This window comes from Zonotrichia albicollis, chromosome 32 (assembly GCF_047830755.1).
Source record: "Zonotrichia albicollis isolate bZonAlb1 chromosome 32, bZonAlb1.hap1, whole genome shotgun sequence".
Lineage (NCBI taxonomy): Eukaryota > Metazoa > Chordata > Aves > Passeriformes > Passerellidae > Zonotrichia > Zonotrichia albicollis.
The window spans coordinates 576,076-603,858 of NC_133850.1; the positions used below are offsets into that span (position 1 = coordinate 576,076).

At 60.7% G+C, this 27,783-nt stretch overlaps 1 protein-coding gene across 1 annotated transcript in view; it reads left to right on the forward strand.

The window, feature by feature from the left end:
* Positions 1-27,782, forward strand: part of CACNA1A (calcium voltage-gated channel subunit alpha1 A) — a 74,587-nt gene extending 46,805 nt beyond the window's left edge. Inside the window, 20 exon segments of the mRNA XM_074530123.1 lie at positions 62-226; positions 1,110-1,220; positions 2,740-2,823; positions 2,941-3,057; positions 3,158-3,223; positions 4,362-4,462; positions 5,801-5,951; positions 6,795-6,922; positions 10,385-10,481; positions 13,806-13,911; positions 15,291-15,398; positions 15,475-15,575; positions 16,745-16,836; positions 17,481-17,619; positions 18,301-18,408; positions 18,892-18,927; positions 21,989-22,187; positions 23,049-23,190; positions 23,256-23,356; positions 26,828-27,782. Of these exon segments, the coding sequence (XP_074386224.1) occupies positions 62-226; positions 1,110-1,220; positions 2,740-2,823; positions 2,941-3,057; positions 3,158-3,223; positions 4,362-4,462; positions 5,801-5,951; positions 6,795-6,922; positions 10,385-10,481; positions 13,806-13,911; positions 15,291-15,398; positions 15,475-15,575; positions 16,745-16,836; positions 17,481-17,619; positions 18,301-18,408; positions 18,892-18,927; positions 21,989-22,187; positions 23,049-23,190; positions 23,256-23,356; positions 26,828-27,303 (2,628 nt within the window). The 3' untranslated portion in view covers positions 27,304-27,782.
* Position 27,783: the final 1 nt, after the last annotated feature.

Genomic DNA, 27,783 nt, shown 5'->3' on the forward strand with positions numbered 1-27,783 from the left:
GACACCCCCATGTCCCCACCGGTGTTTATGACCCCCCCCCCATGTTCCCCCCCCCCCACAGAGGGCCTGCATCGACTTTGCCATCAGCGCCAAGCCCCTGACGCGCCACATGCCCCAGAACCGCCAGAGCTTCCAGTACCGCATGTGGCAGTTCGTGGTGTCCCCTCCCTTCGAGTACACCATCATGGCCATGATCGCCCTCAACACCATCGTGCTCATGATGAAGGTGGGCAGGGATGGGGCTGGGGGGGGGGGGCTGGGGGGACCCCCAGGGGTTGTTGTCACCCCCCAGGGTCCTCCTGGTGCTGCTCCAGGGGTTTGTCCTGCTCTGTCCCCTCTGTGTCCTGGAGCTCGGCTTTGTCCTGCAGCTCTGTCCCCACCTGGGGGTTGTCCCTGTCCCCCCCAAAAGCAGCCCTGGGGTCCCCTGTCCCCCCAAAACCTGTCCCTGTCCCCCCCAGGGCCTGTCCCTGTCCCCCCCAGAACCTGTCCCTGTCCCCCTGACCCACCCCGACCCCACAATTCACCATCCATGGACCCATTCCTGGAGCTCAGCTTTGTCCTGCACCTCAGGACGTGTCCCTGTCCCCTCCAAAAGCAGCCCTGGGATCCCCTGTCCCCCCCAGGACCTGTCCCTGTCCCCCTGACCCACCCCGACCCCACAATTCACCATCCCTGAGTCCATTCCTGGAGCTCGGCTTTGTCCTGCACCTCAGGACCTGTCCCTGTCCCCCCAAGAAGCTGCCCTGGGATCCCCTGTCCCCCCAGGACCTGTCCCTGTCCCCCCAGGACCTGTCCCTGTCACCCCCCAAAAGCAGCTCTGGGATCCCCTGTCCCTCCAGGACCCGTCCCTGTCCCCCCAGGGCCTGTCCCTGTCCCCCTGACCCACCCCGACCCCACAATTCACCATCCCTGGGTCCATTCCTGGAGCTCGGCTTTGTCCTGCACCTCAGGACCTGTCCCTGTCCCACCAGAAGTTGCCCCCGTCCCCCTGGGACCCAGGAAGGGCCCCCGTCCCTGTCCCCATTGCCCCCCCAGCCTGTCCCCCTGTCCCCACTGCCACCCCACCTTGTCCCTCTGTCCCCACGGTCCCTCCCGCGCTGTCCCCACAGTTCTACGACGCCTCGGACACCTACGAGAACGTGCTCAAGATGTTCAACAACGTCTTCACCTCCCTCTTCTCCCTCGAGTGTCTCCTCAAGATCATGGCCTTCGGGGTCCTGGTAGGGCTGGGGGGACCCCCGAGGGACCCTGGGGACCGTGGGGGACATGGGCGTGACATCAGGGAACCCCAGGGATGTTGGGGAACCCAAAACCTCAGGGGACCCCAAAACCTCAGGGGACTCCAGGAACTTCAGGGGACCCCAGGAATGTTGGGGACCCCAAAGCTTCAGGGGACCCCAAAACCTCAGGGGATCCCAAGGACCTCAGGAGATCTCAAGGACCTCAGGGGACCTCAAGACCTCGGGGGACTCCAATCTCTCAGGGGACCCCAAAATCTCAGGAGATCCCAAAACCTCAGGAGACCTCAGGAATGTTGGGGACCCCAAAACCTCAGGGGACTCCAGGAACCTCAGGGAACCCCAGGAATGTTGGGGACCCCAAAACCTCAGGAGATCCCAAAACCTCAGGGAACCCCAAAACCTCAAAGGACACCAAAGACCTCAGGGAATCCCAAGAATGTTGGTGACTCCAAAATTTCAGGGTACTCCAAAACCTCAGGGGACCCCAGGAGTGTTGGGGACTCCAAAACCTCAGGACATCCCAAAACCTCAGGAGATCCCAAAACTTTAGGAGACCCCAAAACCTCAGGGAACCCCAAAACCTCAGGAGACACCAAAGACCTCAGGGAACCCCAGGAATGCTGGGGACCCCCAAAACCTCAGGAGACCCCAAGGACCTCAGGGGATCCCAAAGACCTCAGGAGACCCCAAAACCTCAGGAGACACCAAAGACCTCAGGGAACCCCAGGAATGCTGGGGACCCCAAAACCTCAGGAGATCCCAAGGACCTCAGGGGATCCCAAAGACCTCAGGAGACCCCAGGAACCTCAGGAGACCCCAAAACTTCAGGAGATCCCAAAACCTCAGGAGATCCCAAAACTTTAGGAGACCCCAGGAATGTTGGGGACCTCAAAACCTCAGGAGACCTCAAAACCTCAGGAGATCCTAAGGACCTCAGGGGACACCAAAGACCTCAGGGAACCCCAGGAATGTTGGAGACCCCAAAACCTCAGGAGATCCTAAGGACCTCAGGGGACACCAAAGACCTCAGGGAACCCCAGGAATGTTGGAGACCCCAAAACCTCAGGAGATCCCAAGGACCTCAGGAGATCCCAAAACCTCAGGAGATCCCACAACTTTAGGAGACCCCAGGAATGCTGGGGACCCCAAAACCTCAGGAGATCCCAAGGACCTCAGGGGATCCCAAAGACCTTAGGAGACCCCAGGAACCTCAGGAGACCCCAGGAACCTCAGGAAACCCCAAGATCTCAGGGGACCCCAAAACCTTAGGGGATCTCAAGGAACCTCAGGGAACCCCACTAATGCTGGGGACCCTGAAACCCATTCAGGGAACCCCAAAACCACAGTGGACCCCAAGGACCTCATGGGACGAACACCCCACATCTGCCACTGCTCATTCTGGGTACAGGGCTCCACTTTGGGGTCACCCCGAGGTTTATGGGGCCACTCCAGGGGTACCCCAATATCGGGGACCCCACATCCTCCCCCCCTTCCCCAGAATTATTTCCGCGACGCCTGGAACATCTTCGACTTCGTGACGGTGCTGGGCAGCATCACCGACATCCTGGTGACGGAATTCGGGGTAGGTGGGGACCCCCAACACCCTTCCCCTGCCCTGACCCCATTTTGGGGTCCCCTTTATCCCCTTCACCCCCTTTTTTTTTTTTTTTTTTTTTGGTGTTTTTCCCCCCTCCACCAGAACAACTTCATCAACCTGAGCTTCCTGCGGCTGTTCCGCGCCGCGCGCCTCATCAAGCTGCTGCGCCAGGGCTACACCATCCGCATCCTGCTCTGGACCTTCGTGCAGTCCTTCAAGGTGACCCCCAAACACCCCAAAAATGCCGCCCCCCACCCCAAAATGCCGCCCCCAGACCCCCCCTTTGTGACCACCCACGCTGTGCCCCCCCCCCCGCCAGGCCCTGCCCTACGTGTGCCTGCTCATCGCCATGCTCTTCTTCATCTACGCCATCATCGGGATGCAGGTGAGACCCTCCTGGGGCAGGTGAGACCCTCCCGGGGCAGGAGAGACCCCTCAGATGTAGGTGAGACCCTCCTGGGGTAGGTGAGACCCCCCTGGGGCAGGTGAGACCCCCCTGGGGCAGGTGAGACCCTCCTGGGACAGGTGAGACCCCTCAGATGTAGGTGAGACCCTCCTGGGTGTAGGTGAGACCCCCCTGGGGCAGGTGAGACCCTTCTGGGGCAGGTGAGACCCCCCTAGGGCAGGTGAGACCCTCCTGGGGTAGGTGAGACCCCTAGGTGTATGTGACACCCCTGGGTGTATGTGACACCCCAGGGTGTAGGTGACACCCTCAGGTGCAGGTGAGACCCTCCAAGTGTAGGTGACACCCCCAGGTGCAGGTGACACCCCCAGGTGTAGGTGACACCCCTTGTGTGCAGGTGAGACCCTCCAAGTGTAGGTGACACCCCCAGGTGTAGGTGACACCCCTTGTGTGCAGGTGACACCCCTGGGCGTAGGTGACACCCCTGGGTGCAGGTGACACCCCATGCATGCAGGTGACACCCTCCAAGTGTAGGTGACGCCCTCAAGTGCAGGTGACACCCCTGGGTGCAGGTGACGCCCCCAGGATGTAGGTGACACCCCCAGGTGTAGGTGACACCCCTTGTGTGCAGGTGACACCCCTGGGTGCAGGTGACACCCCCAGGTGTAGGTGACACCCCTGGGTGTAGGTGACACCCCCAGGTGCAGGTGACACCCCCAGGATGTAGGTGACACCCTCAAGTTCAGGTGACACCCTCCAAGTGTAGGTGACACCCCTGGGTGCAGGTGACACCCCTTGTGTGCAGGTGACGCCCCCAAGTGCAGGTGACACCCCAGGGTGTAGGTGACACCCTCAGGTGCAGGTGAGACCCCTCAGATGTAGGTGACACCCCTTGTGTGCAGGTGACACCCCTGGGTGCAGGTGACACCCCTTGTGTGCAGGTGACGCCCCCAAGTGCAGGTGACACCCCAGGGTGTAGGTGACACCCTCAGGTGCAGGTGAGACCCCTCAGATGTAGGTGACACCCCTTGTGTGCAGGTGACACCCCTGGGTGCAGGTGACACCCCCAGGTGCAGGTGACACCCCCAACCCCCCCTGAGGTGCCCTGGACCCCCCCCAGGTGTTCGGGAACATCGGCATCGAGGAGGAGGATGATGAGTCGGCCATCACCCAGCACAACAACTTCCGCACCTTCTTCCAGGCGCTGATGCTGCTCTTCAGGTGAGCCCCGATGGCACCTGGGGGGCACCTTGGTGTCACCTGGGTACCCGCTGCCACCTCAGGGTCACCTGGTGCCATCCCAGTGCCACCCCAGTGTCCCCTGCTGTAATCCCAGTGTCACCTGGGTACCCACTGCCACCTCAGTGTCACCTGGTGCCATCCCAGTGTCACCTGGGTATCTTGGGCCACCCCAGCATGTCCTCTGCCTAAGTCCCAGTGCCACTCCAGTGCCACCTGGTGTCATCCCAATGCCACCCCAGTGTCACCTGGGTACCCAGTGCCACCCCTGCACGTCCCCCAGTTAAGTCCCAGTGCCACCCCAGTGTCCCCTGCTGCAATCCCAGCGTCACCTGGGTACCCAGTGCCACCCCAGTGCCACCTGGCTAAGTCCCAGTGCCACCCCAGTGCCCCACCGATGTAATCCCAGTGCCACCCCAGTGTCACCTGGTGTCATCCCAGTGCCACCCCAGTGTCACCTGGCTAAGTCCCAGTTCCACCCCAGTGTCCCCTGCTTCAATCCCAGTGTCACCTGGGTACCCAGTGCCACCCCAGTGCCACCTGGTGTAATCCCAGTGCCACCCCAGTGTCACCTGGGTACCCAGTGCCACCCCAGCACGTCCCCCAGTTAAGTCCCAATGCCACCCCAGTGTTACCTGGCTAAGTCCCAGTGTCACCTGGGTGCCCAGTGTGACCCCAGTGTCACCTGGTGTAATCCCAGTGTCACCCCAGTGTCCCCTGCTGCAATCCCAGTGTCACCTGGGTGCCCAGTGCCACCCCAGTGTCACCTGGCTAAGTCCCAGTGCCACCCCAGTGCCCCACCGATGTAATCTCAGTGTCACCCCACTGTCACCTGGGTACCCAGTGCCACCTGGTGCAATCCCAATGCCACCTCAGTGTCCCCTGGTGCAATCCCAGTGTCACCTGGGTACCCAGTGCCCCCCAGTGTCACCTGGTGTAATCCCAGTGTCACCCCAGTGTCCCCTGGCTAAGTCCCAGTGCCACCCCAGTGCCCCACCGATGTAATCCCAGTGCCACCCCAGTGTCACCTGGTATAATCCCAGTGTCACCCCAGTGTCACCTGGGTACCCAGTGCCACCCCAGCACGTCCCCCAGTTAAGTCTCAATGCCACCCCAGTGTTACCTGGCTAAGTCCCAGTTCCACCCCAGTGTCCCCTGCTGCAATCCCAGTGTCACCTGGGTACCCAGTGCCACCCCAGTGCCACCTGGTGTAATCCCAGTGTCACCCCAGTGCCACACTGGTGCCCCTCTCTCTATGCCACCCCCCCTGCCATGTCCCCCCTCACCGTGCCAATGTCACCCGGTGTCCCTCGTCGCCAGGAGTGCCACCGGGGAGGCGTGGCACGAGATCATGCTGTCGTGCCTCAGCGGGAAGCCGTGTGACGAGAACTCGGGCATCAAGGAGGACGAGTGCGGCAACGAGTTCGCCTACTTCTACTTCGTGTCCTTCATCTTCCTCTGCTCCTTCCTGGTCAGCCCCCGGGGGGTCCCCAGAACATCCCAAAAGTGTCCCAAAAGTGTCCACAAAATGTCCCCCAAAGTGTCCCCAAAGTGTCCACGAAGTGTCTCCAAACTGTCCTCAAACTGTCCCCCAATGTGCCCCCAAAATGTCCCCAAACTGTCCCCAAAAGTGCTTCCAAATTGTCCCCCAATGTGCCCCCAAAGCATTCCCAAATTGTCCCCAAATTGCCTCCCAAAGTGCCCCCAAATTGTCCCCCAAAGTGCCCCCAAAATGTCCCCAAGTTGTCCCCCAGAGTGCCCCCAATGTGTCCCCAAAACTTGCCCAAAGTGCCCCCAAACTGTCCCCAAATTGTTCCCCAAGGCGCCCCCAGTGTCCCCAAAGTGTCCCCAAACTGGGCCTCCAAGCAGTGCCCAAAGCGCCCCTGAAATGTCCCAGAAATGCCCCCCAAAACGTCCCTAAAGTGCCCCCGAAATGTCCCCAAAGTGTCCCCAAACTGGGCCTCCAAGCAGTGCCCAAAACACCCCCAAAATGCCCACAAAGTGCCACCCAACTGTCCCCAAACGGTGCCTCCAAGCAGCCCCAAAGCCATGCCCAAACTGACCCCAAAGTGTCCCCAAAGTGCCACCAAAGTCCCCCCAAAGTGTCCTCAAAACATCCCCAAAATGTCCCCAAACTCCTCCTCCAAGCAGTGCCCAAAGCGCCCCCAAAATGCCCACAAATGCCCCCCAAAACGTCCCTAAAGCGCCCCCGAAATGTCCCCAAAGTGTCCCCAAACTGGGCCTCCAAGCAGTGCCCAAAGCGCCCCCAAACTGTCCCCGAAGTGTCCCCAGAGTGTCCCCAAACCCCGCGCAGATGCTGAACCTGTTCGTGGCCGTGATCATGGACAACTTCGAGTACCTGACCCGCGACTCCTCCATCCTGGGCCCGCACCACCTGGACGAGTACGTGCGGGTCTGGGCCGAGTACGACCCGGCCGCATGGTAAGGGACAGGGGGGGGCATGGGGACACCCCCAGACCCCAAATGGGGGACAGGGACACCCCCAGAGGGGACAGGGACACCCCCAGTGGGGACAATGACACCCCCAGACCCCATGGGTACGTGTGGGTCTGGGCCGAGTACGACCTGGTAGCCTGGCAAGGACCCCCAAGGGGGGACAGGGACACCCCCACAGGGGACAGGGACACCCCCAGACCCCCCCGAGGGGACAGGGACACCCTGAGACCCTTCCCAGGGGAGGGGTCGCCCTCCTTCCACCCCCAAATGCCCGGGGGTGCAGCAGGGTCCTTGGGGAGGGGGGCAGAAAAGGTGACCCCGAGACCCTCCCCAAATCTTCTGTGATCCCCTTCCCCACCCATGGGGGGATTCTGGGGGTTTTTGTCACCCCCTCCCCACCTCGGGTGGGGTCTGAGGTACCCAAACCTCCCTGGAGAGGGGGGGTCCCATTCCCCATTTTTGCACCTTTTCCCCACCCCCCCTGGCCTGAGGGGGTCTCGGGGGGGAAGGGTCCCGGTTTTGGGGGGGGGGGGGGGGGGGTGTGTCAGCTTTGGGAGGGGTGTCCCGGTTTTTGTTTTTGGGGGGGGGGGGGTCCGCCGACCCCCCCCACTAACGTGTGTCTGTTGCAGCGGGCGCATCCACTACCGGGACATGTACACTTTGCGGGGCGGGGGGGGGGTCTCGGTTTTTGGGGGGTATCCCGGGGGTATCCCCGGTTCAGGGGGGATCCCAGGGGGGTGTCCCCGGTTCAGGGGGGGTCCCCGGGGGGGTGTCCTGGTTTCGGGGGGGGGGGGGTCCCGGTTCCCGGGGCGGTGTCCCGGTTTTGGGCGGGGTTTAACCCCCCCACTAACGTGTGTCTCTTGCAGCGGGCGCATCCACTACCGGGACATGTACACTTTGCGGGGCGGGGGGGGGGTCTCGGTTTTTGGGGGGTATCCCGGGGGGTGTCCCCGGTTCAGGGGGGGGTCCAAGGGGGTGTCCCGGTTTTGGGGGGGGGTTTAACCCCCCCACTAACGTGTGTCTCTTGCAGCGGGCGCATCCACTACCGGGACATGTACAGTTTGTTGCGCGTGATCTCCCCCCCCCTGGGGCTGGGCAAGAAATGCCCCCATAGGGTGGCCTGCAAGGTTCGCCCCCTCCCCCCCCAAAAATAAAACCCCCCCAAAAAAAAACCCCCCCGAACCCCCCCCGGGGCTGGAATGCGCTTCCCGGCGCCGGATATACATCATATATATCACTCAATGTATATATCATGTATACGTCACACAGCCCCCCGGCATGGAGACCCCCCCCCCCCCCGGCTTCCCGCGCCCCCCCGGCATGGGGCACCCCCCCCCCCCAAACCCCCCCCCCAAACCAGCGCGGGTGGGGCCGGAAGGGGAAATTCTGCTTTGCCTTGGTTTGGGTTTGAGCTTTCTTTGGTCATTGCTTGAACTGTTCTGTTGGTTTTGATCATTAATTATGAGTGTTTATTATCGATATTAATTTTAATTATTAATATTAATTTTAATTATTTATATTCATTTTAATTGTTTAATTATTATTGCGTTATTATTTTATACTTTTTATTTTTTGTTATTTCATTTTAAATTATTTTGTTATGTATTTTACTTTTTATTATTATTTTAAATTATTATTTATTTATTATTATTTACCATTAACGATTCATTATTAATAAATTATTTATCATTATCTATTTGTTTTTCAATTTTTTAAAATAATTCCCTTCTCATATTTTAATTTCCAATTTAATTTCTTTTTTTTACTGTTTGATTGCTTATTTTCAAATTCCCAACTTAAATTCTTTCTTTCTTTATTTATTTTATTTTTTTTTTTTAATTTCCAATTTAATACCTTTTTTATACTTGGGGTTATTTTAATTCCCAATTCAATTTCTCCTTTTTTTTTTATTTCCATTTTAATTCCATATTTTATATTTTGGGGGTCTTTTAAATTACCTTATTTTTTTAATTTCCAATTTAATTTCTTTTTTTATTATTTTTTCCATTTTTTTATTATTATTTCCAATTTCTTTTTTTTAATTTCCAATTTTACTTCTTTTTTATTATTTCCAATTTAATTTTTTAAAATTTTCAATTTAATTTCTTTTTAAATTTTAATTTGATTTGTATTTAATTTTTAATTTTATTTAAATATATTTTTTGTCATTTAATTTTTATTTAATTTTTATATTAATTTTAATTTTTAAATTTAATTTTATTTAATTTTAATTTAATTTTTTAATTTAATTTTTCATTTAATTTTTCATTTAATTTTTCATTTAATTTTTCATTTAATTTTTATTTAATTTTAAATTTTTATTTAATTTTTAAATTTGATTTTCATTCATTTTTAAATTTTTTATTTATTTTTTATTTTAAATTTTTAGTTTAAAATGAATTTTAAATTTAAGTTTTATTTCATTTTTAATTTGATTTTTAATTTAATTTTTAATTTAATTTTTATTTCATTTTTATTTCATTTTTTAAATTTAAATTTAATTTTAAATTTAATTTTTTTCATTTTTAATTTAATTTTGCATTTAATTTTGTATTTAATTTTTATTTCATTTTTATTTCATTTTTACATTTAAATTCAATTTTTAATTTAACTTTTATTTATTTTATAATTTAACTTTTAATTTCATTTTGTATTTCATTTTTTATTTACTTTTGTATTTAATTTTTATTAATTTTTATTTCATTTTTACATTGAAATTCAATTTCTAATTTAACTTTTATTTCATTTTTAATTTAACTTTTATTCAATTTTTAACTTTTAATTTAATTTTGCATTTCATTTTTTATTTAATTTTGATTTAATTTTTACATTTAAATTTAATTTTTAATTTAATTTTTATTTAATTTTTAATTTAACTTTTATTCAATTTTTAACTTTTAATTTAATTTTGTATTTCATTTTTTATTTAATTTTTATTTCATTTTTTTATTTTGATTTAATTTTTACATTTAAATTCAATTTTAATTTAATTTAAATTTAATTTTTAATTTAACTTTTATTCAATTTTTAACTTTTTAATTTAATTTTGTATTTCATTTTTTATTTCATTTTGATTTAATTTTTACATTTAAATTCAATTTTTAATTTAACTTTTATTTAATTTTTAATTTAACTTTTATCTAATTTTTAATTTAATTTTGTATTTCAGTTTTTATTTAATTTTGTATTTAATTTTTTACTTCATTCTTATTCCATTTTCAATCTAACTTTCATTCCACTTTTAATTTTCCCCCTTAATTTAACCCATTCCACTCCATTCTTTACCCTCATTCTTTCAACCCCCCCACCCCCTAATTTTATTTATTTATTTATTTATTTTTTATTCCTCCTCACAAGAATTTCTCCTCCTCCTCCTCCTCCTCCTCCTCCCCCCGCGCCCCCCCCGTGTAACCCCCGCTGTGTCCCCCCCCCCTCTCTCGCCCCCAGGGGCCGCCTGACCCTCGCCGACATGTACGAAATGCTGCGGCACATGTCGCCGCCGCTGGGGCTGGGCACCAGCTGCCCCCCCCGCGTGGCCTATAAGGTAGAATAACCCCCCCCGACCCCCCGGGGGGGCGCCCCCACCCCCCCCCCACAGCCCCCTCCCCACTTTGCGGGGGAATTTGGGCTTTTTTTGGGGTTTTTTTTTGGTTTTTTTTTGGTTTTTTTTTTTCTCCCTCCTGCGGCCGCCGGCCCCTGCTGAGCCCCCCCCGGATGGGCTGGGTAAGATGCGCCCCCCCCTACGCCCCATCCCCCAGCAGGACCCCTCCCCAAATTACCCCAAAAAGGGGTTTTGGGGTCAGCTCTGGGGTTCAGCTGGACCCCCCCCCCCCTCTCTCAAAGGACCCAAGAGATTTCGTTTTGGGGGTCTCTGGGAATGGAACAATGAGAGCCCCCAGCCCCAATTTAGGGGGGGTCTGAAAAGGGTCAGTGACCCCCCCCAGGGTCTCAATTTGGGGTCTCTTTAAAGGGACCAATGAGAGCCCCCAGCCCCAATTTGGGGTCTCTTTAAAGGGACCAGTGAGAGCCCCCAGCCCAAATTTGGGGGGGCCTGAAAGGAGTCAGTGACCTCCCACAAAGCCCAAATTTGGGGTCTCCAGGAAGGGACCAATGAGAGCCCCCAGCCCCAATTTGGGGGCCTCCAAAAAGGGTCAGTTACCCCCCCCCCACAAAGCCTCAATTTGGGGTCTCTTTAAAGGGACCAATGAGAGCCCCCAGCCCCAATTTGGGGTCTCTTTACAGAGACCAATGAGAGCCCCCCCAACCCTAATTTGGGGTCTCTTTAAAGGGACCAATGAGAGCCCCCAGCCCCAATTTGGGGTCTCTTTACAGAGACCAATGAGAGCCCCCCCAACCCTAATTTGGGGTCTCTTTAAAGGGACCAATGAGAGCCCCCAGCCCCAATTTGCGGGTCCTGAAAGGGACCAACGAGAACCCCCAGCCCCAATTTGGGGGGGTCTGAAAAGGGTCAGTGACCCCCCCAACAAAGCCTCAATTTGGGGTCTCTTTAAAGGGACCAATGAGAGCCCCCAGCCCCAATTTGGGGTCTCTTTAAAGGGACCAATGAGAGCCCCCAGCCCCAATTTAGGGGGGCCTGAAAAGGGTCAGTGACCCCCCCCACAAAGCCTCAATTTGGGGTCTCTTTAAAGGGACCAGTGAGAGCCCCCCCAACCCTAATTTGGGGTCTCTTTAAAGAGACCAATGAGAGCCCCCAGCCCCAATTTGCGGGGTCCTGAAAGGGATTAATGAGAGCCCCCAGCTCTCATTAATCATTGGTATGAGAGCCCCCAGCCCCAATTTGGGGGGGTCTGAAAAGGGTCAGTGACCCCCCCCAGGGCCTCAATTTGGGGTCTCTTTAAAGGGACCAATGAGAGCCCCCCCAACCCTAATTTGGGGTCTCTTTAAAGGGACCAATGAGAGTCCCCAGCCCAAATTTGCGGGGTCCTGAAAGGGACCAATGAGAGACCCCAGCCCCAATTTGGGGGGGTCTGAAAAGGGTCAGTGACCCCCCCACAAAGCCTCAATTTGGGGTCTCTTTAAAGGGACCAGTGAGAGCCCCCAGCCCCAATTTGTGGGGGGGCCTGAAAGGGACCAATGAGAGCCCCCAGCCCCAATTTAGGGGGGTCTGAAAAGGGTCAGTGACCCCCCCAGGGCCTCAATTTGGGGTCTCTTTAAAGGGACCAATGAGAGCCCCCAGCCCCAATTTGGGGGGGGCCTGAAAAGGGTCAGTGACCCCCCCCCCACAAAGCCTCAATTTGGGGTCTCTTTAAAGGGACCAATGAGAGCCCCCAGCCCCAATTTGGGGGGGGCCTGAAAGGGACCAATGAGAGCCCCCAGCCCCAATTTGCGGGGGCCTGAAAGGGACCAATGAGAGACCCCAGCCCCAATTTGGGGGGGTCTGAAAAGGGTCAGTGACCCCCCCCCCCACAAAGCCTCAATTTGGGGTCTCTTTAAAGGGACCAGTGAGAGCCCCCAGCCCCAATTTGGGGTCTCTTTAAAGAGACCAATGAGAGCCCCCAGCCCCAATTTGGGGGGGCCTGAAAAGGGTCAGTGACCCCCCCCACAAAGCCTCAATTTGGGGTCTCTTTAAAGGGACCAATGAGAGCCCCCAGCCCCAATTTGGAGTCTCCAGGAAGGGATCATTGACTGCCCCCCCAGAGCCCAAATTTGGGGTCTCCAGGAAGGAACCAATGAGAGCCCCCAGCCCAATTTGGGGGGTCCCAAAAGGGATCAGTGACCCCCCCCCTCAGAGCCCCCATTTGGGGTCTCTTATGGGGCTCAGCGCCCCCCTCCAGCCCCTATTTCAGCCCCCCCCCCAAAAATCTCCTTTTGGGGTCTCCTCGAAGGGACCAATGAGAGCCCCCAGCCCCAAACTGGGGGGTCCTGAAGGGGATCAGTGACCCCCCCCCAGAGCCCCAATTTGGGGTCTCCTTGAAGGGACCAACGAGACCCCCCCAGCCTCAAATTGGGGGGGTCCCAAAAGAGCTGAGCGCCCCCTCCCCCAAGCCCCAATTTGGGGTCCCTACCCCCCCATATCCGGGGTCCCCCCATTTTTAGGGGACCCCCCCCTCTCTCTCCCAGCCCCACCCCCTCCCCCCTCAGTGAGCCCCCCCCCCCGGCTCCCCCCGGCTGCTGCACGGCCCCTCCCCCCACCCCCCCCCAACCGCGGGGGCTCCGCAGCTGCATCGTGGGGTGGGGGAGGGGCGGTCCTGCATCTTGAGGGGGGGTCTGGGGGGGGGGGGGGGAAGGTCGGGCATGGAGGGGGGGGAGGGGTCCGTGCCTCAGTTTCCCCCCTCCCCCGGCATCGCTCGCTCTGCACCCCCCGCCCCTCCCCCCCTGGGCTGCATGGGGGGGGGGGGTTGGTTTGGGGGGGGGGGAGGGGTCGCTGTTTTTTGGGGGAGGGGCTGAGGGGGAGGGGCCGCGCGCGGGGCTGAGGCCTGGCAAAATCATCCCCACCCCCCCCCCCCGCACGTGTGTGACCCCTCCCCCTCCCCAACCCCACCCCCAAAAAATGCCGGATTGCACCAAACCCCCCCCCCCAAAAAAAATCCCCGGAATGGGACTGGGAATGACCCCTCCCCCACCCGCTGCATGAGCCGCATGCGCCGCCCCCACCCCCCCAAAAAAAAATATTTTGGGGGTCCCGCTTGGCCGCGCCCCCCCCCCAAAAAAAAAACAATGGGGAGAAGGCGGGAGGCCGGGTGGAGGGTTTGGGGTGGGGGGGGAGGGGTCGTGCCTCAGTTTCCCCGCCCGCTGGGCGGGGCCGCCCCCGCCTTCTCACCAGCCCCTCCCCCTCGGGATGGGGGGGTTGGGGGGGTGCCGGCTGACCCCCCCCTCCCCAAATTTGGGGTGTCCCTCCCCCCCGCAGCGGCTGCTCCGCATGGACCTGCCCGTGGCCGACGACAACACGGTGCACTTCAACTCCACCCTGATGGCCCTGATCCGAACGGCCCTGGACATCAAGATCGCCAAAGGCACGGACAGGGGGACAGGGGGACACTGGGGGACAGGGGGACACCGAGGGGACAGCGGGGGATATGGGGGATATGGGGACACTGGTGATATGGGGACATCAAGATCACCAAAGGCACGGACGGGGGGACACCGGGACAGTGAGGGGACAGGGGGACAGCGGGGGGACAGCGTGGGCTATGGGGACAATGTGGGATATGGGGACAGCAGGGGATACAGGGGGTATGGGGACACTGGGACACTGGTGGTATGGGGACATCAAGATCGCCAAAGGCACGGACGGGGGGACAGTGAGGGGACAGGAGGACACTGGGGGACAGGAGGACAGCGGGGGGACAGCGGGGGATATGGGGACAATGTGGGATATGGGGACAATGTGGGATATGGGGGGTATGGGGACACTGGTGATATGGGGACATCAAGATCGCCAAAGGCACAGACGGGGGGACACCGGGACAGTGAGGGGACAGGGGGACACCGCAGGGACAGGGGGACAGCGGGGGATATGGGGGATATGGGGACACTGGGGATATGGGGACATCAAGATCGCCAAAGGCACGGACGGGGGGACACCAGGACAGTGAGGGGACACCGGGACAGTGAGGGGACAGCGTGGGCTATGGGGACAATGTGGGATATGGGGACAGCAGGGGATACAGGGGGTATGGGGACACTGGGACACTGGTGATATGGGGACATCAAGATCACCAAAGGCACGGACGGGGGACACCACAGGGGACAGCGGGGGGACATCGGGGACATCAGGGGATATGGGGGAGATGGGGACATGGAGGACCTGGAGACATGGGAGGATATGGGGGACACCAGGGACAGGGGGACAGCAGGGACAGCAGGGGGACAGGGGGACATCGGGGAATATGGGGGACATCAGGGGATATGGGGACATGGGGGGCATGGGGCCATGGGAACACTGGGGATATGGGGGGACATCAGAGGACATGGGGACCCTGGGGGGATATGGGGGGATATGGGGACATGGGGGATATGGGGGGATACAGGGGACATTGGGGACACCAGGGACATCAGGGTACATGGGGGACACGGGGACACCAGGAGATATGGGGACACCAGGGGACAAGGGGGGACATGGGGACATAGAGGGACAAGAGACATGGACAGCATAAAGGGACACGAGGACATGGGGGACACCGGGGGACACTGGGACACACAGACAAAATGGACACGGCAGACGAGGGGACATGGGGGGACACGGAGGGTGTCCCCAAGGGGCTGGGGAGGCCGGGGTGTCCCTGAGGATGGGCAGAGCCACCCGTGTCACCCACTGGTGTCACCCACTGGTGTCACCCACCGGTGTCACCCGTGTCACCCACCGGTGTCACCCGTGTCACCCACCCCGCAGGCGGGGCCGACAAGCAGCAGATGGACGCGGAGCTGCGCAAGGAGATGATCGCCATCTGGCCCAACCTGTCCCCCAAAAACCTGGACCTGCTCGTCACCCCCCACAAGTGTAAGGGGCCACCCCGTCCCTGTCCCCGCGCTGTCCCCGCGCTGTCCCCGCTGTCCCTGACCCCCTGTCCCCGCAGCCACGGACCTGACGGTGGGCAAGATCTACGCGGCCATGATGATCATGGAGTACTACCGGCAGAGCAAGGCCAAGAAGCTGCAGGCCATGCGCGAGGAGCAGGTGGGGACACTCGGGGACACGGGGGGACATGGGGATACCAGGGACATCAGGGGACATCAAGGGTCATGAGGACACCGGGGACATGGGGACACCAGAGGGCATGGGGACATCGGGGGGCATGGGGACATCAGGGACATGGGGGGGATACAGGGGGACATGGGGACATCAGGGTCATGGGGACACCAGGGGACATGGGGACACCAGGGGACATGGGGACATCAGGGGACATGGGGACACCAGGGACATGGGGGGGATACAGGGGGACATGGGGACATCAGGGACATGGGGACACCAGGGACATCAGGGGACATGGTGGGACATCGGGGACATCAAGGGACATGAAGACATTGTGGGGACATTGCGGGAACATGGGGGTATGGGGACACTGTGGGGACATTGGGGGACATCAGGGGGCATGGGGGGATAGGGGGACACCGGGGGCATTGGGGACACCAGGGGATATGGGGACATGGGGACACCAGGGACATCAAGGGACATGGGGACGTTGTGGGGACATGGGGATATTCGGACACTGGGGGACATGGGGACACTGTGGGAATACTGGGGGACATGGGGACACCAGGGGACATGGGGACACCAGGGACATCAGGGGACATGGTGGGACATCGGGGACATCAAGGGACATGGGTACACCAGGGGACATGGGGACATCAGGGGACATGGGGACACCAGGGACATCAGGGGACATGGTGGGACATCAGGTACATCAAGGGACATGGAGACATTGTGGGGACATTGCGGGAACATGGGGGTATGGGGACACTGTGGGGACATTGGGGGACATCAGGGGGCATGGGGGGATATGGGGACACTGTGGGGACATTGGGGACACCAGGGGATATGGGGACATGGGGACACCAGGGACATCAAGGGACATGGGGACATTGTGGGGACATGGGGATATTCGGACACTGGGGGACATGGGGACACCAGGGGACATGGGGACACCAGGGACATCAGGGGATATGGGGGAACACTGGGGACACGGGGGGATATGGGGATATGGGGGGACATGGGGACACTGTGGAGACACAGGGGGACATCAGGGGAACATCCTTGAGGGCCCCAGGCTGGCCCTGTGCTCTGCTCTGTCACCGCCGATGTCCCCGCTGTCCCCACTGTCCCCAACGTCCCCTCTGTCCCCACAGAACCGGACCCCGCTGATGTTCCAGCGCATGGAGCCGCCCTCCCCCACCCAGGAGGGACCCCCAGGACTGGACACGGCGCCCGCGGCGGAGCCGTGAGTGCCACCCCCGTGTCCCCAGTGCCACCCTCATGTCCCCAGTGTGTCCCCAGTGTCACCTGTATGTCCCAGTGCCACCCTCGTGTCCCCAGTGTCACCTGTGTGTCCTCAGTGCCACCCTTGTGTCCCCTGTGGTGTCCCCAGTGCCACCCTCGTGTCCCCAGTGTCACCTGCGGTGTCCCCCAGAATGTCCCCTGCATGTCCCCGGTGTGTCTTTGGTGTCCCCCGTGGTGTCCCTTGTGTGTCCCCTGCAATGTCCCCTGCTTGTCCCCGCTGGTGTCCCCTGCAGTGTCCCCAGGTATCCCCTACGTGTCCCCTTTGATGTCCCCATTGTCCCCTTCAGTGTCCCCTGCGTGTTCCCTGCAGTGTCTCCCCCAGTGTCCCTCATGGGGTGCCATGTGTGTCCCCTGAAATGTCCCCTGTGCGTCCTCCATGGTGTCCCCTCGGTGTCCCCTGTGTGTCCCCTCGGTGTCCCTTTCGATGTCTCTGGTGTCTTCGGTGTCCCCTGCATGTCCCCTGCAATGTCCCTGGTGTGTCCCCTGTGTGTCCCCTGGGTGTCCCCTGCGATGTCCCTGGGTGTCCCCTGTGTCCCCTGGGTGTCCTCGGTGTCCCTGGGTGTCCCCAAGCTGCGCTGTCCCCAGGGCCGCGCGGGACGGTGACATGAAGGAGAGCCAGTCGTGGGTGACGCAGCGCGCGCAGGAGATGTTCCAGAGGACGGGCACCTGGAGCCCCGAGCGGGGCCACCCCGACGATGTCCCCAACAGCCGCCCCAACTCCCAGGTGAGACCGGTGCCAACCCCCGGTGCCACCCCCCGTGTGTCCCCACGTGTCCCCCGAGCGCCACTCCCACCCTGTGCCTCAGTTTCCCTTCAGTTCCCCCCGCCCCAATTCCCAGCTGAGCACGGGTGTCACCCCGTGAGTGTCCCCAAGTGTCCCCTCATCCCCACCCCCATCATCCCCCGTGTCCCCGAGTGGGCTGTCCCATCCCAGTGTCACCCTCCCTTACCGTGCCTCAGTTTCCCCTCAGTTCCCACCATCCCAACCCCCAAATGGGCACCGATGCCACCCCAGTGCCACCCCCCGTGTGTCCTCACGTGTCCCCCGAGCGCCACTCCCACCCTGTGCCTCAGTTTCCCTTCAGTTCCCTCCATCCCAACTCCTAAATGAGCACCGGTGCCACCCTGGTGCCACCCCGTGAGTGTCCCCAAGTGTCCCCTCATCCCCACCCCCATCATCCCCCATGTCCCCGAAATGTCCCCATGTCCCCGAGGGAGCTGTCCCAGTGCCACCCCCGCACCGTGCCTCAGTTTCCCCTGAACCAACTCCCATATGAGCACCGATGCCACCCCAGTGCCACCCCCCGTGTGTCCCCCCGCTGTCCCCGGGGGGGGGGGAGGGTTCTGTCCCGCCCCCCCCCCCCGCCGTGCCTCAGTTTCCCCGGTGCCCCCTCCCCGCCCGCAGCTGGTGGAGATGCGGGAGATGCCCAAGGACCCCTCGGACAGTGACTACCTGCCCATGGAGGGGCACGGCCGCGCCGCCTCCATGCCCCGCCTGCCCGCCGACCCCCAGGTGAGGGGAGGGGACAGAGGGGACAGCGCCCGGTGCCACCCCCAGGCTGGCATCGCCCCCCCCCCCCCGCCCGCAGCTTTCATGGTGGCTTTGGGGACAGCTGTGTCACCCGGGGGTGCCCAGGGTGGGGCATGAGCATGGCAGCTGGGGGAGGGGGGGGGCTTTTGGGGCGCTTTTTGGGGAGGGGGACACACACACACAGGTAAGGGGGGGGACACCCCCAAAGTGTCCCCGCGCCCTCAGCATGGCCGGCTTGGGGACAAGGACGGGGACAGGGACGCTGTGGCTGCTCTGCTCATTGCTGCTGCCCCCCCCCATCCCCAACCGACCCCGCTGCTGCTGCTTGGCTGCTCTGCCCCCCCCACCCCCGGACCCCCCCAAACCCCCCCGGGACCCCCCGGGACCCCCGGGACCCCCCGGGACCCCCGGGCCGGGGTCTCAGCGCTCTCTGTCTCTCCTGTGGCTCCTCCTGGGCTCCGGCAGCGGAGGAAGGTGCGACCCCGAGGCAATAACCTCAGTGTAGGTACCCCCCAAAAACCCCCCATTCCTGAGAGACCCCCCCAAAACCCCATCCCTGAGAGAGACCCACCCCAAAAACCCCCCATCCCTGAGAGAAACCCCCCGGGACCCCCCCATCCCTGAGAGACCCCCCCCAAAAACCCCCCATCCCTGAGAGACCCCCCCCAAAAACCCCCCATCCCTGAGAGAGACCCCCCCCATTCCTGAGAGAGACCCCCCCAAAACCCCCATCCCTGAGAGACCCCCCCAAAAACCCCCCATCCCTGAGAGAAACCCCCCCAAAAACCCCCCATCCCTGAGAGACGCCCCCCATTCCTGAGAGAGACCCCCAAAACCCACCATCCCTGAGAGACCCCCCCCAAAAACCCTCCATCCCTGAGAGAAACCCCCCCAAAAACCCCCCATTCCTGACAGAGACCCCCCAAAAACCCCATCCCTGAGAGAGACCCCCCAAAAACCCCCCATCCCTGAGAGAGACCCCCCCCAAAAACCCCCCATCCCTGAGAAACCCCCCCGCAAAAACCCCATCCCTGAGAGACCCCCCAAAAACCCATCCCTGAGAGAGACCCCCCCCAAAAACCCCCCATCCCTGAGAGAGACCCCCCCCAAAAACCCCCCATTCCTGAGAGAGACCCCCCCAAAAACCCCCCATCCCTGAGAGACCCCCCCCAAAAACCCCCCATTCCTGAGAGAGACCCCCCCAAAAACCCCCCATCCCTGAGAGAGACCCCCCCAAAAACCCCCCATTCCTGAGAGACCCCCCCCCAAAAACCCCATCCCTGAGAGAGACCCCCCCAAAACCCCCCATCCCTGAGAGAGACCCCCCAAAAACCCCATCCCTGAGAGAGACCCCCCCAAAAACCCCCCATCCCTGAGAGAGACCCCCCAAAAACCCCCCATTCCTGAGAGAGACCCCCCCAAAAACCCCCCATCCCTGAGAGACCCCCCCCAAAAACCCCCCATTCCTGAGAGAGACCCCCCCAAAAACCCCCCATCCCTGAGAGAGACCCCCCCAAAAACCCCCCATTCCTGAGAGACCCCCCCCCAAAAACCCCATCCCTGAGAGAGACCCCCCCAAAACCCCCCATCCCTGAGAGAGACCCCCCAAAAACCCCCCATCCCTGAGAGAGACCCCCCCAAAAACCCCCCATCCCTGAGAGAGACCCCCCCAAAACCCCCCCATCCCTGAGAGACCCCCCCCAAAAACCCCCCATCCCTGAGAGAGACCCCCCCCAAAAACCCCCCCATCCCTGACAGAGACCCCCGACCCTCCTTGGACCCCCCCATCCATGACAGAGACCCCTCATCCCCCTCCCAAGGCAATAACCTCAGTGTAGGTACCCCCCAAAAACCCCCATCCCTGAGAGACCCCCCCCAAAAACCCCCCATCCCTGAGAGACCCCCCCAAAAACCCCCCATTCCTGAGAGAGACCCCCCACACCCCCGAGACCCCCGACCCCTGACAGAGACCCCCGACCCTGCTCAGACCACCCTGAGCCCCCCCTGGACCCCTCCCAGACATCCCCACAGACCCCCCCCACCCCTCAAAGCCCCCCTGGACCCCCCGACTGTCCCTGTGTCCCCCCCACCATCACACTTTGTCCCCTCTGTGTCACCCCCACCTGGAGCCAGCAGGAGCAGCGCCCGTGTCCCCCCCCGACTGTCCCTCTGTCCCTCTGTCCCTCTGTCCCCTGAGCAGCAGTTCAATGTTTAGAGCAGCAGGACGGGGGATCTGTCTGTGGGGACACGGTGGGGACACGGTGACAATGGGGACACACAGTGGGGACACAATGGCAATGGGGACACAGTGACAATGGGGACACGGTGACAATGGGGACACACAATGGGGACACAATGGCAATGGGGACACGGTGACAATGGGGACACACGGTGGGGACATGATGTGGCAATGGGGATATGGTGACAGTGGGGACATAGTGACAGTGGGGACATGATGACAATGTGGAAATGGCAATGGGGACACGGTGACAGTGGGGACACACAATGGGGACACAATGGCAGTGGGGACACGGTGACAATGGGGACACACAGTGGGGACATGGTGACAGAGGGGACATGATGGCAGTGGGGACTCAGCGACAACGGGGATAATAGTGAAAATGGGGACACGATGACAGTGGGGACACACAGTGGGGACACGGTGACAATGGGGACATGATGACAATGGGGACACGGTGACAGTGGGGACATGATGGCAGTGGGGACACGATGGCAATGGGGACACGATGGCAATGAGGACATAGTGACAGTGGGGACATGATGACAATGTGGAAATGGCAATGGGGACACGGTGACAGTGGGGACAACATGGCAGCAGGGACACACAGTGGGGACACGATGTGGCAATGGAGACGATGACAATGGGGACAAGGTGACAATGGGGGACATGATGACAATGAGCACACGGTTACAGTGGGGACACACAATTGGGACACAGTGACAGTGGGGACAGGATGGCAATGGGGACAGGATGGCAATGAGGACACGGTTACAGCGGGGACACAGTGACAGTGGGGACATGATGGCAATGGGGAAATGGCAATGGGGACACGGTGACAGCGGGGACATGATGGCAATGGGGAAATGGCAATGGGGACACGGTGACAGCGGGGACACGGTGACAGGACACCGTGACACTGGGGACATGGTGGCAATGAGGACACAATGGCAATGGGGACACGGTGACAACGGGGACACGGTGACAATGAGGACACGGTGACAGTGGGGACACGGTGACAGGACACCGTGACACTGGGGACACGGTGACAATGAGGACACGGTGACAATGGGGACACACGCGTCCCTCCTAATGCAGCGCCACCCACCGGGGGCGGGCATGGGGGGGATCGTGGGGACAAATCCGTTGGGGCCTCGGGGACATCGGGGGATGTGACACCCGGGGATGTGACACCCGGGGAGGGGACACCCGGGGAGGGGACACCCGGGGAGGGGACCCAGGTAACCCCACCCTGGAGCCCCCAACCCCACCCTGCCCCGTCCCCCGCGCTGTCCCCGCGGTGCCACCGCCGCTGTCGCGCAGACCATCGCGGACTCGAGCCCCATGAAGCGCTCGGCCTCGCTGCTCGGCCACCCCCGCGCCCGCGGCGTCCGCCTGGACGATTTCAGCCTGGAGCGCGTCCCCCCCCCCGAGGACGGGCAGCGCCACCACCCCCGGCGGGGACACCGCGGCCACCGCGCCTCCGAGCGCTCCCTCAGCCGCTACACGGACGGCGACACAGGTGGGGCCCGGTGTCACCTGGGGGGGGACATCCCGCTGCCACCCCAGTGTCACCTGTAGGGGACATCCCACTGCCATCCCCCCAGTGTCACCTGTAGGGGACATCCCACTGCCACCCCCCCCCACAGTGTCACCCGGGGGGGACATCCCACTGCCACCCCCACAGTGTCACCTGTAGGGGACATCCCACTGCCATCCCCACAGTGTCACCAACCCTGTCCCGCGTGTCCCTGAGGTCACCCGGGGTGGCTTTGGGGTCCGTTGGGGGTTCTGTGGTCACTGGTGTCACCCAAATCCGTTGGGTGACCCAAATTGGGGGCACCCCAAAAAAAACAAAAACAAAAAAAAAAAAAAAAAAAAACAAAACAAAACAAAACAAAACAAAACAAAAAAAAAAACCAAAAAACCAAAACCATAAAAATCCCGAAGTCCAGTCCTCAAATTCCCCCAAGGATTTCTAAAGTCTCCCCCAAGGATAGCAAAAACTCCCCAAAAATCGCCTCAAGGGAACCTCAAAACCCCATCAGTGATGCCAAAATCCCAGTGGAGCCCCAAATCCCATCAGAACGCCTCAAATCCCCAGTTTTTTTGGAAATTCCCAAAATCCCCCAAGGACATCCATACCTCCCCAAAAGACCCCCCTAAAAACCACCTCAAGGACTCCCCCCAGTGACCCCAAAGTGCCAAAATCAAAGTCAACCCCCATCCCCAAAAAAAGTCCCCAAATCCCATCAGAACACCTCAAAACCCCAATTTTTTGGGAAACTCCCCAATCCCCAACCCCTCCCTTTGTCCCCCCCTCCACTTTTGGGGGTCCCTCAATGACCCCCCCCCCGTGTGTGTGTGTGTGTCCCCCCCCCAGGGCTGGGCACGGTGAACCTGAGCCTCACCACGCAGTCCGGGGGCGACGCCCCCCCCCCAAAAGAGCGGGACCCCGAGCGGGGCCGCCCCAAGGACCGGCGGCACCGGCACCACCACCACCACCACCACCACCACCACCACCACGGGGGGGGGCCCCGCCGCCGGTGTGGGGGGGGGGGCCCCCCGAGCACCACCGGGAGCGCTGCGTGCCCCCCCCCGCCGCGCCCCTCCCCCCCCAGGAGTACGGGCGGCCCCGGTCCCGCGAGCGCCGCTGGTCCCGCTCGCCCAGCGAGGGTCGCGAACACGCGGGACCCCCCCCCCCGGCAGGTGGGTGCGCCCCCTCCCCTCCGCTCCCCCCCACTCCGCCTCTGAACCCCCCCCCCTCCTCCGCCCCGCCCACCATTTGGGGGGGGGGGACACAAGGGCTGCACCCCCGGTGGATTCAACCAAAGACCCCCCCCCCAAAATAATCCATCCCCCCCCAAAAATAATCCATCCCCTCCTCCCGACCTTTGGGTGGTGCTCAAAATGGGGAGGGGGGGAAAACTGTGAGACCCCCCCCCCAAAAAAAAATCCACCCCCTCCTCCCGACCTTTGGGTGGTGCTCAAAATGGGGAGGGGGGAAAACTGTGAGACCCCCCCCCCCAAAAAATCTCTCTGAGGGTCTCTTTGGGTGAGGGGGGGTCCCAGCGCCCCCCCCCCCGCCCCGCACGTTCTGGGGGCGTCCCAGTTACACCAGCAGAGCCCCCCTACCCCGGGGGGGTCCAGTTCTCCCCCCTCCCCATAATTTGGGGGGTCCAGTGCCCACCTTGGGGGGGGTGTTTCAGTCCCCCTCCCCACCTTGGGGGTCCAGCCCCGATTTTGGGGGTCCTGCCCCCCCCCCCAGGAGCGGCACCCCCGAAAGGAAGGGTGATGGTGGGGGGGGAAGCGAACCCCCCCCCCCCCAGCAATTTTGGGGGGGGGCGGCAAATTTGGGGTGGGGGGGGCGGTGGCGACGCTTCGACCCCTCCGGATGCGCCCCCTCCCCCTCCCCGCTCTCAGCCCCTCCCCCCCCCCCGTGCCCGCACAGAGCCCCTCCCCCCTTCCCTCGCTTGCCCCCCCCACCCCCTCCCCATTTTCGGCTGCTTTATTTTGGGGGGGGGTCCTGCCTTGATTCACCTCTCTGCTGTTTCCCCATGGCTGTGCTTTGGCTGCGCTGTCACGGCGAGGGGTGGCCCAGGTAAGCGCCTCGGGGCCCCCCCAAAAAAAAAAAAAAAAAAAAAAAATTATGCTCCGGCCCCCCCAGGCTCCTCCGGCCACCCTGGAAAGTTTGGAACGAAGCTGCCCCCCCCCCTCAAAAAAAATCCTGAATCCCTCCCCCCTCCCCAAAATTCCAGAATTCTCCCCCAAAAAACCCAACTGAGACTCCAGGAGGAGCTGCTTTGCCACCCTGGGATGTTTTGGGGTGACCCCCCCCCCATTTATTGTCCCCCCAGGCCTAAATTGGGGTGCAGGGATGCCCCCACCCCTATTTTGGGGTGCACCCCTTGAATCAGGGGTCTCACCCCTTCCCCAGCTGAGTCTGGGGGCTCCCCCAAACCTGGGGGGGGGCAGTTTGTGCTGAGGTTTGGGGGTGCACGGACCCCCCCCCTACACACCCTGAGTTGGGTCTGGGGTCCTCAGCCCCCCCATTCAGAAAGCACAGACCCCCCCCAAAATATCCGAATTGGGGGTCCCCAGCTCCCCCCCCCAGCCTGGCATCGGGGGCTCACAGACCCCCCCCCCAAACTCACAGAACAATTGGGGGGTAACGCCCTAACGCCCCCCCCCCCCAGGACCCCCAGATTTGGGGTTCCCCCCCCCCCCCGGGGCTGACTCTTCCAAACTTCTCCAGCTGCCCCCCCCCCCCCCCGAACCCCGAGCTTTGCCTTGCGAGCGCTTTTGGGGGGACACCCGCGCCCCCCCCCCCCCCAGTGTCCCTTTTGTCCCCTCCGCTCCCCTTTGTGCCCCCCCCGCGCCTGCACGGCTCCTGCCTCTGTCCCCCCCCCCCCATCCCACCGCGGCTGCGACCCCCGCCGGGTCCCCATTTCCCTTCCTGCCCCCCCACAATGTCCCCATGATGTCCCTTCTGTCCCTTTTGCTCCTCTTTGTGCCCCCCCCGCGGCTGCGACCCCCCGCTCCCATGATGTCCCCATGTCCCCCCCCCCCCGTGTCCCTTCTGCTCCCCTTTGTCCCCCTCCCCCGCCGGGTCCCCATTTCCCGTCCCCGGTGCCCCCTTCATGTCCCCGTGATGTCGCCACGGTGTCCCCATGGTGTCCCCACGATCCCCCCGTGTCCCATCCTCCGGCTCCCCATTTCCCTTCCTCCCCCTCCCGGTGTCCCCCCCGATCCCCCCACGATGTCCCCGTGTCCCCCTCCCCTCGATGTCCCCACGATTCCCCCGTGTCCCCACGATCCCCCCGTGTCCCCACGATCCCCTCGTGTCCCCCTCCCGGTGTCCCCCCGATCCCCCCACGATGCCCCCGTGTCCCCCTCCCGTGTCCCCGCCCGGTGCCACCGCCGTTGTCGCTGTTCCTTTTCCCTTCCTCCCCGTCCCGGTGTCCCCTCGATGTCCCCACGATCGCCCCGTGTCCCCCTCCCCTCGATGTCCCCACGATCCCCCCGTGTCCCCACGATTCCCCCGTGTCCCCTCCTGGTGTCCCCCCGATCCCCCCGTGTCCCCCTCCCGGTGTCCCCTCGATGTCCCCACGATTCCCCGTGTCCCCACGACCCCCCCGTGTCCCCCCGGTGCCACCGCCGTTGTCGCTGTTCCATTTCCCTTCCTCCTCCTCCCGGTGTCCCCTTGATGTCCCCACGATCGCCCCGTGTCCCCCTCCCCTCGATCCCCCCACGATTCCCCCGTGTCCCCCCACATCCCCTCGATGTCCCCACGATTCCCCCGTGTCCCCACGATCCCCCCGTGTCCCCCTCCCCTCGATGTCCCCACGATCCCCCCGTGTCCCCACGATTCCCCCGTGTCCCCCTCCCCTCGATCCCCCCACGATTCCCCCGTGTCCCCCCACATCCCCTCGATGTCCCCACGATTCCCCCGTGTCCCCACGATCCCCCCGTGTCCCCCCACATCCCCTCGATGTCCCCACGATTCCCCCGTGTCCCCCCACATCCCCTCGATGTCCCCACGATTCCCCCGTGTCCCCACGATCCCCCCGTGTCCCCCCACATCCCCTCGATGTCCCCACGATCCCCCCGTGTCCCCCTCCCGGTGTCCCCGCGATCCCCCCACGATTCCCCCGTGTCCCACATCCCCTCGATGTCCCCACGATTCCCCCGTGTCCCCCTCCCCTCGATGTCCCCACGATCCCCCCGTGTCCCCCCGGTGCCACCGCCGTTGTCGCTGTTCCATTTCCCTTCCTCCCCCTCCCGGTGTCCCCGCGATCCCCCCACGATTCCCCCGTGTCCCCCTCCCCTCGATGTCCCCACGATCCCCCCGTGTCCCCCCACATCCCCTCGATGTCCCCACGATCCCCCCGTGTCCCCCCTCCCCTCGATGTCCCCACGATCCCCCCGTGCCCCCCCCGGTGCCACCGCCGTTGTCGCTGTTCCATTTCCCTTCCTCCCCCCTCCCGGTGTCCCCTTGATGTCCCCACGATCCCCCCGTGTCCCCTCCCGGTGTCCCCCCGATCCCCCCGTGTCCCCCTCCCCTTGATGTCCCCACGATCCCCCCGTGTCCCCACGATCCCCCCGTGTCCCCCTCCCCTCGATGTCCCCACGATCCCCCCCCGGTGCCACCGCCGTTGTCGCTGTCGCCGCAGGGCAGCAGCTCGGTCAGCGGCAGCCCGGTGCTCTCCACGTCCGGGACCAGCACCCCGCGCCGCACCCGCCGCCAGCTCCCGCCGACCCCCGCCACTCCTCGGCCCCACGTCTCGTACTCGCCCGCCGCCCGCCGCCCCCCGCCCGCCGCGCCGCCCCCGGCCCGCGGCCCCCGCCGCCCCCCGCCGCCCGCCGAGCCCCGCCCCGCCCGCCCCGGCCCCGCCGCCGCCGCCGCCGCCGCCTCGCGCTGGCCCCCCCGCGACACCGAGCCGCCGCTGCCGCCCGACGGACGCGGCCCCCGCGCCCCCCGCGGCCCCGGGACCCCCGGCGGGACCGGCCCGTCCCCGCCCCGGCCCGGGCGGCGGCTGCCCAACGGGTACTACCCGGGCCACGGCGGCACCGGCACCGGCAAGGGGCGGCCCGGCCTGCGCGACCCCTACAGCGAGACGGACGATGATTGCTGCTAGCGGCGTGTCGCGACAGGGCGCGCACGGAGCCGACGGATCGCGACAGCGCGTCGCGGCCAGGGGGGTGGAAGCCGCCACCCGCACCGCGCCCCCCGCCCGCTCCCGGGGATTTGGATGAGTTTTATCATCTGGAGGAGCCGCCGCCGCCGCGGGGGGGGCGCGGAGCCGGGGACCCCCCCCCCCCGAGACTCCCCTGGGACCCCCCGAACCCCCCCCCGGCCGGGAGGAGCCGCCGGGACGGGAGCGGAGCCCGGGAGGCTCCGGGATGGGCAGCGGGAACGCCGGGTACCGCCACCGGGAACGGCGGGAACACCGGGAATACCGGGAATAACGGGACCGGGAACCGCCACCAGGACCGGGAACCGCTGCCAGGCACCGGGCACCGGGAACACCGGGAACAGACACCGGCCCCCCCGGCCCGAGGCACGGAGGCGGCGGAACCGGGGCCGCCGCCATTGCATGAACCGAGTTACCGAAAAA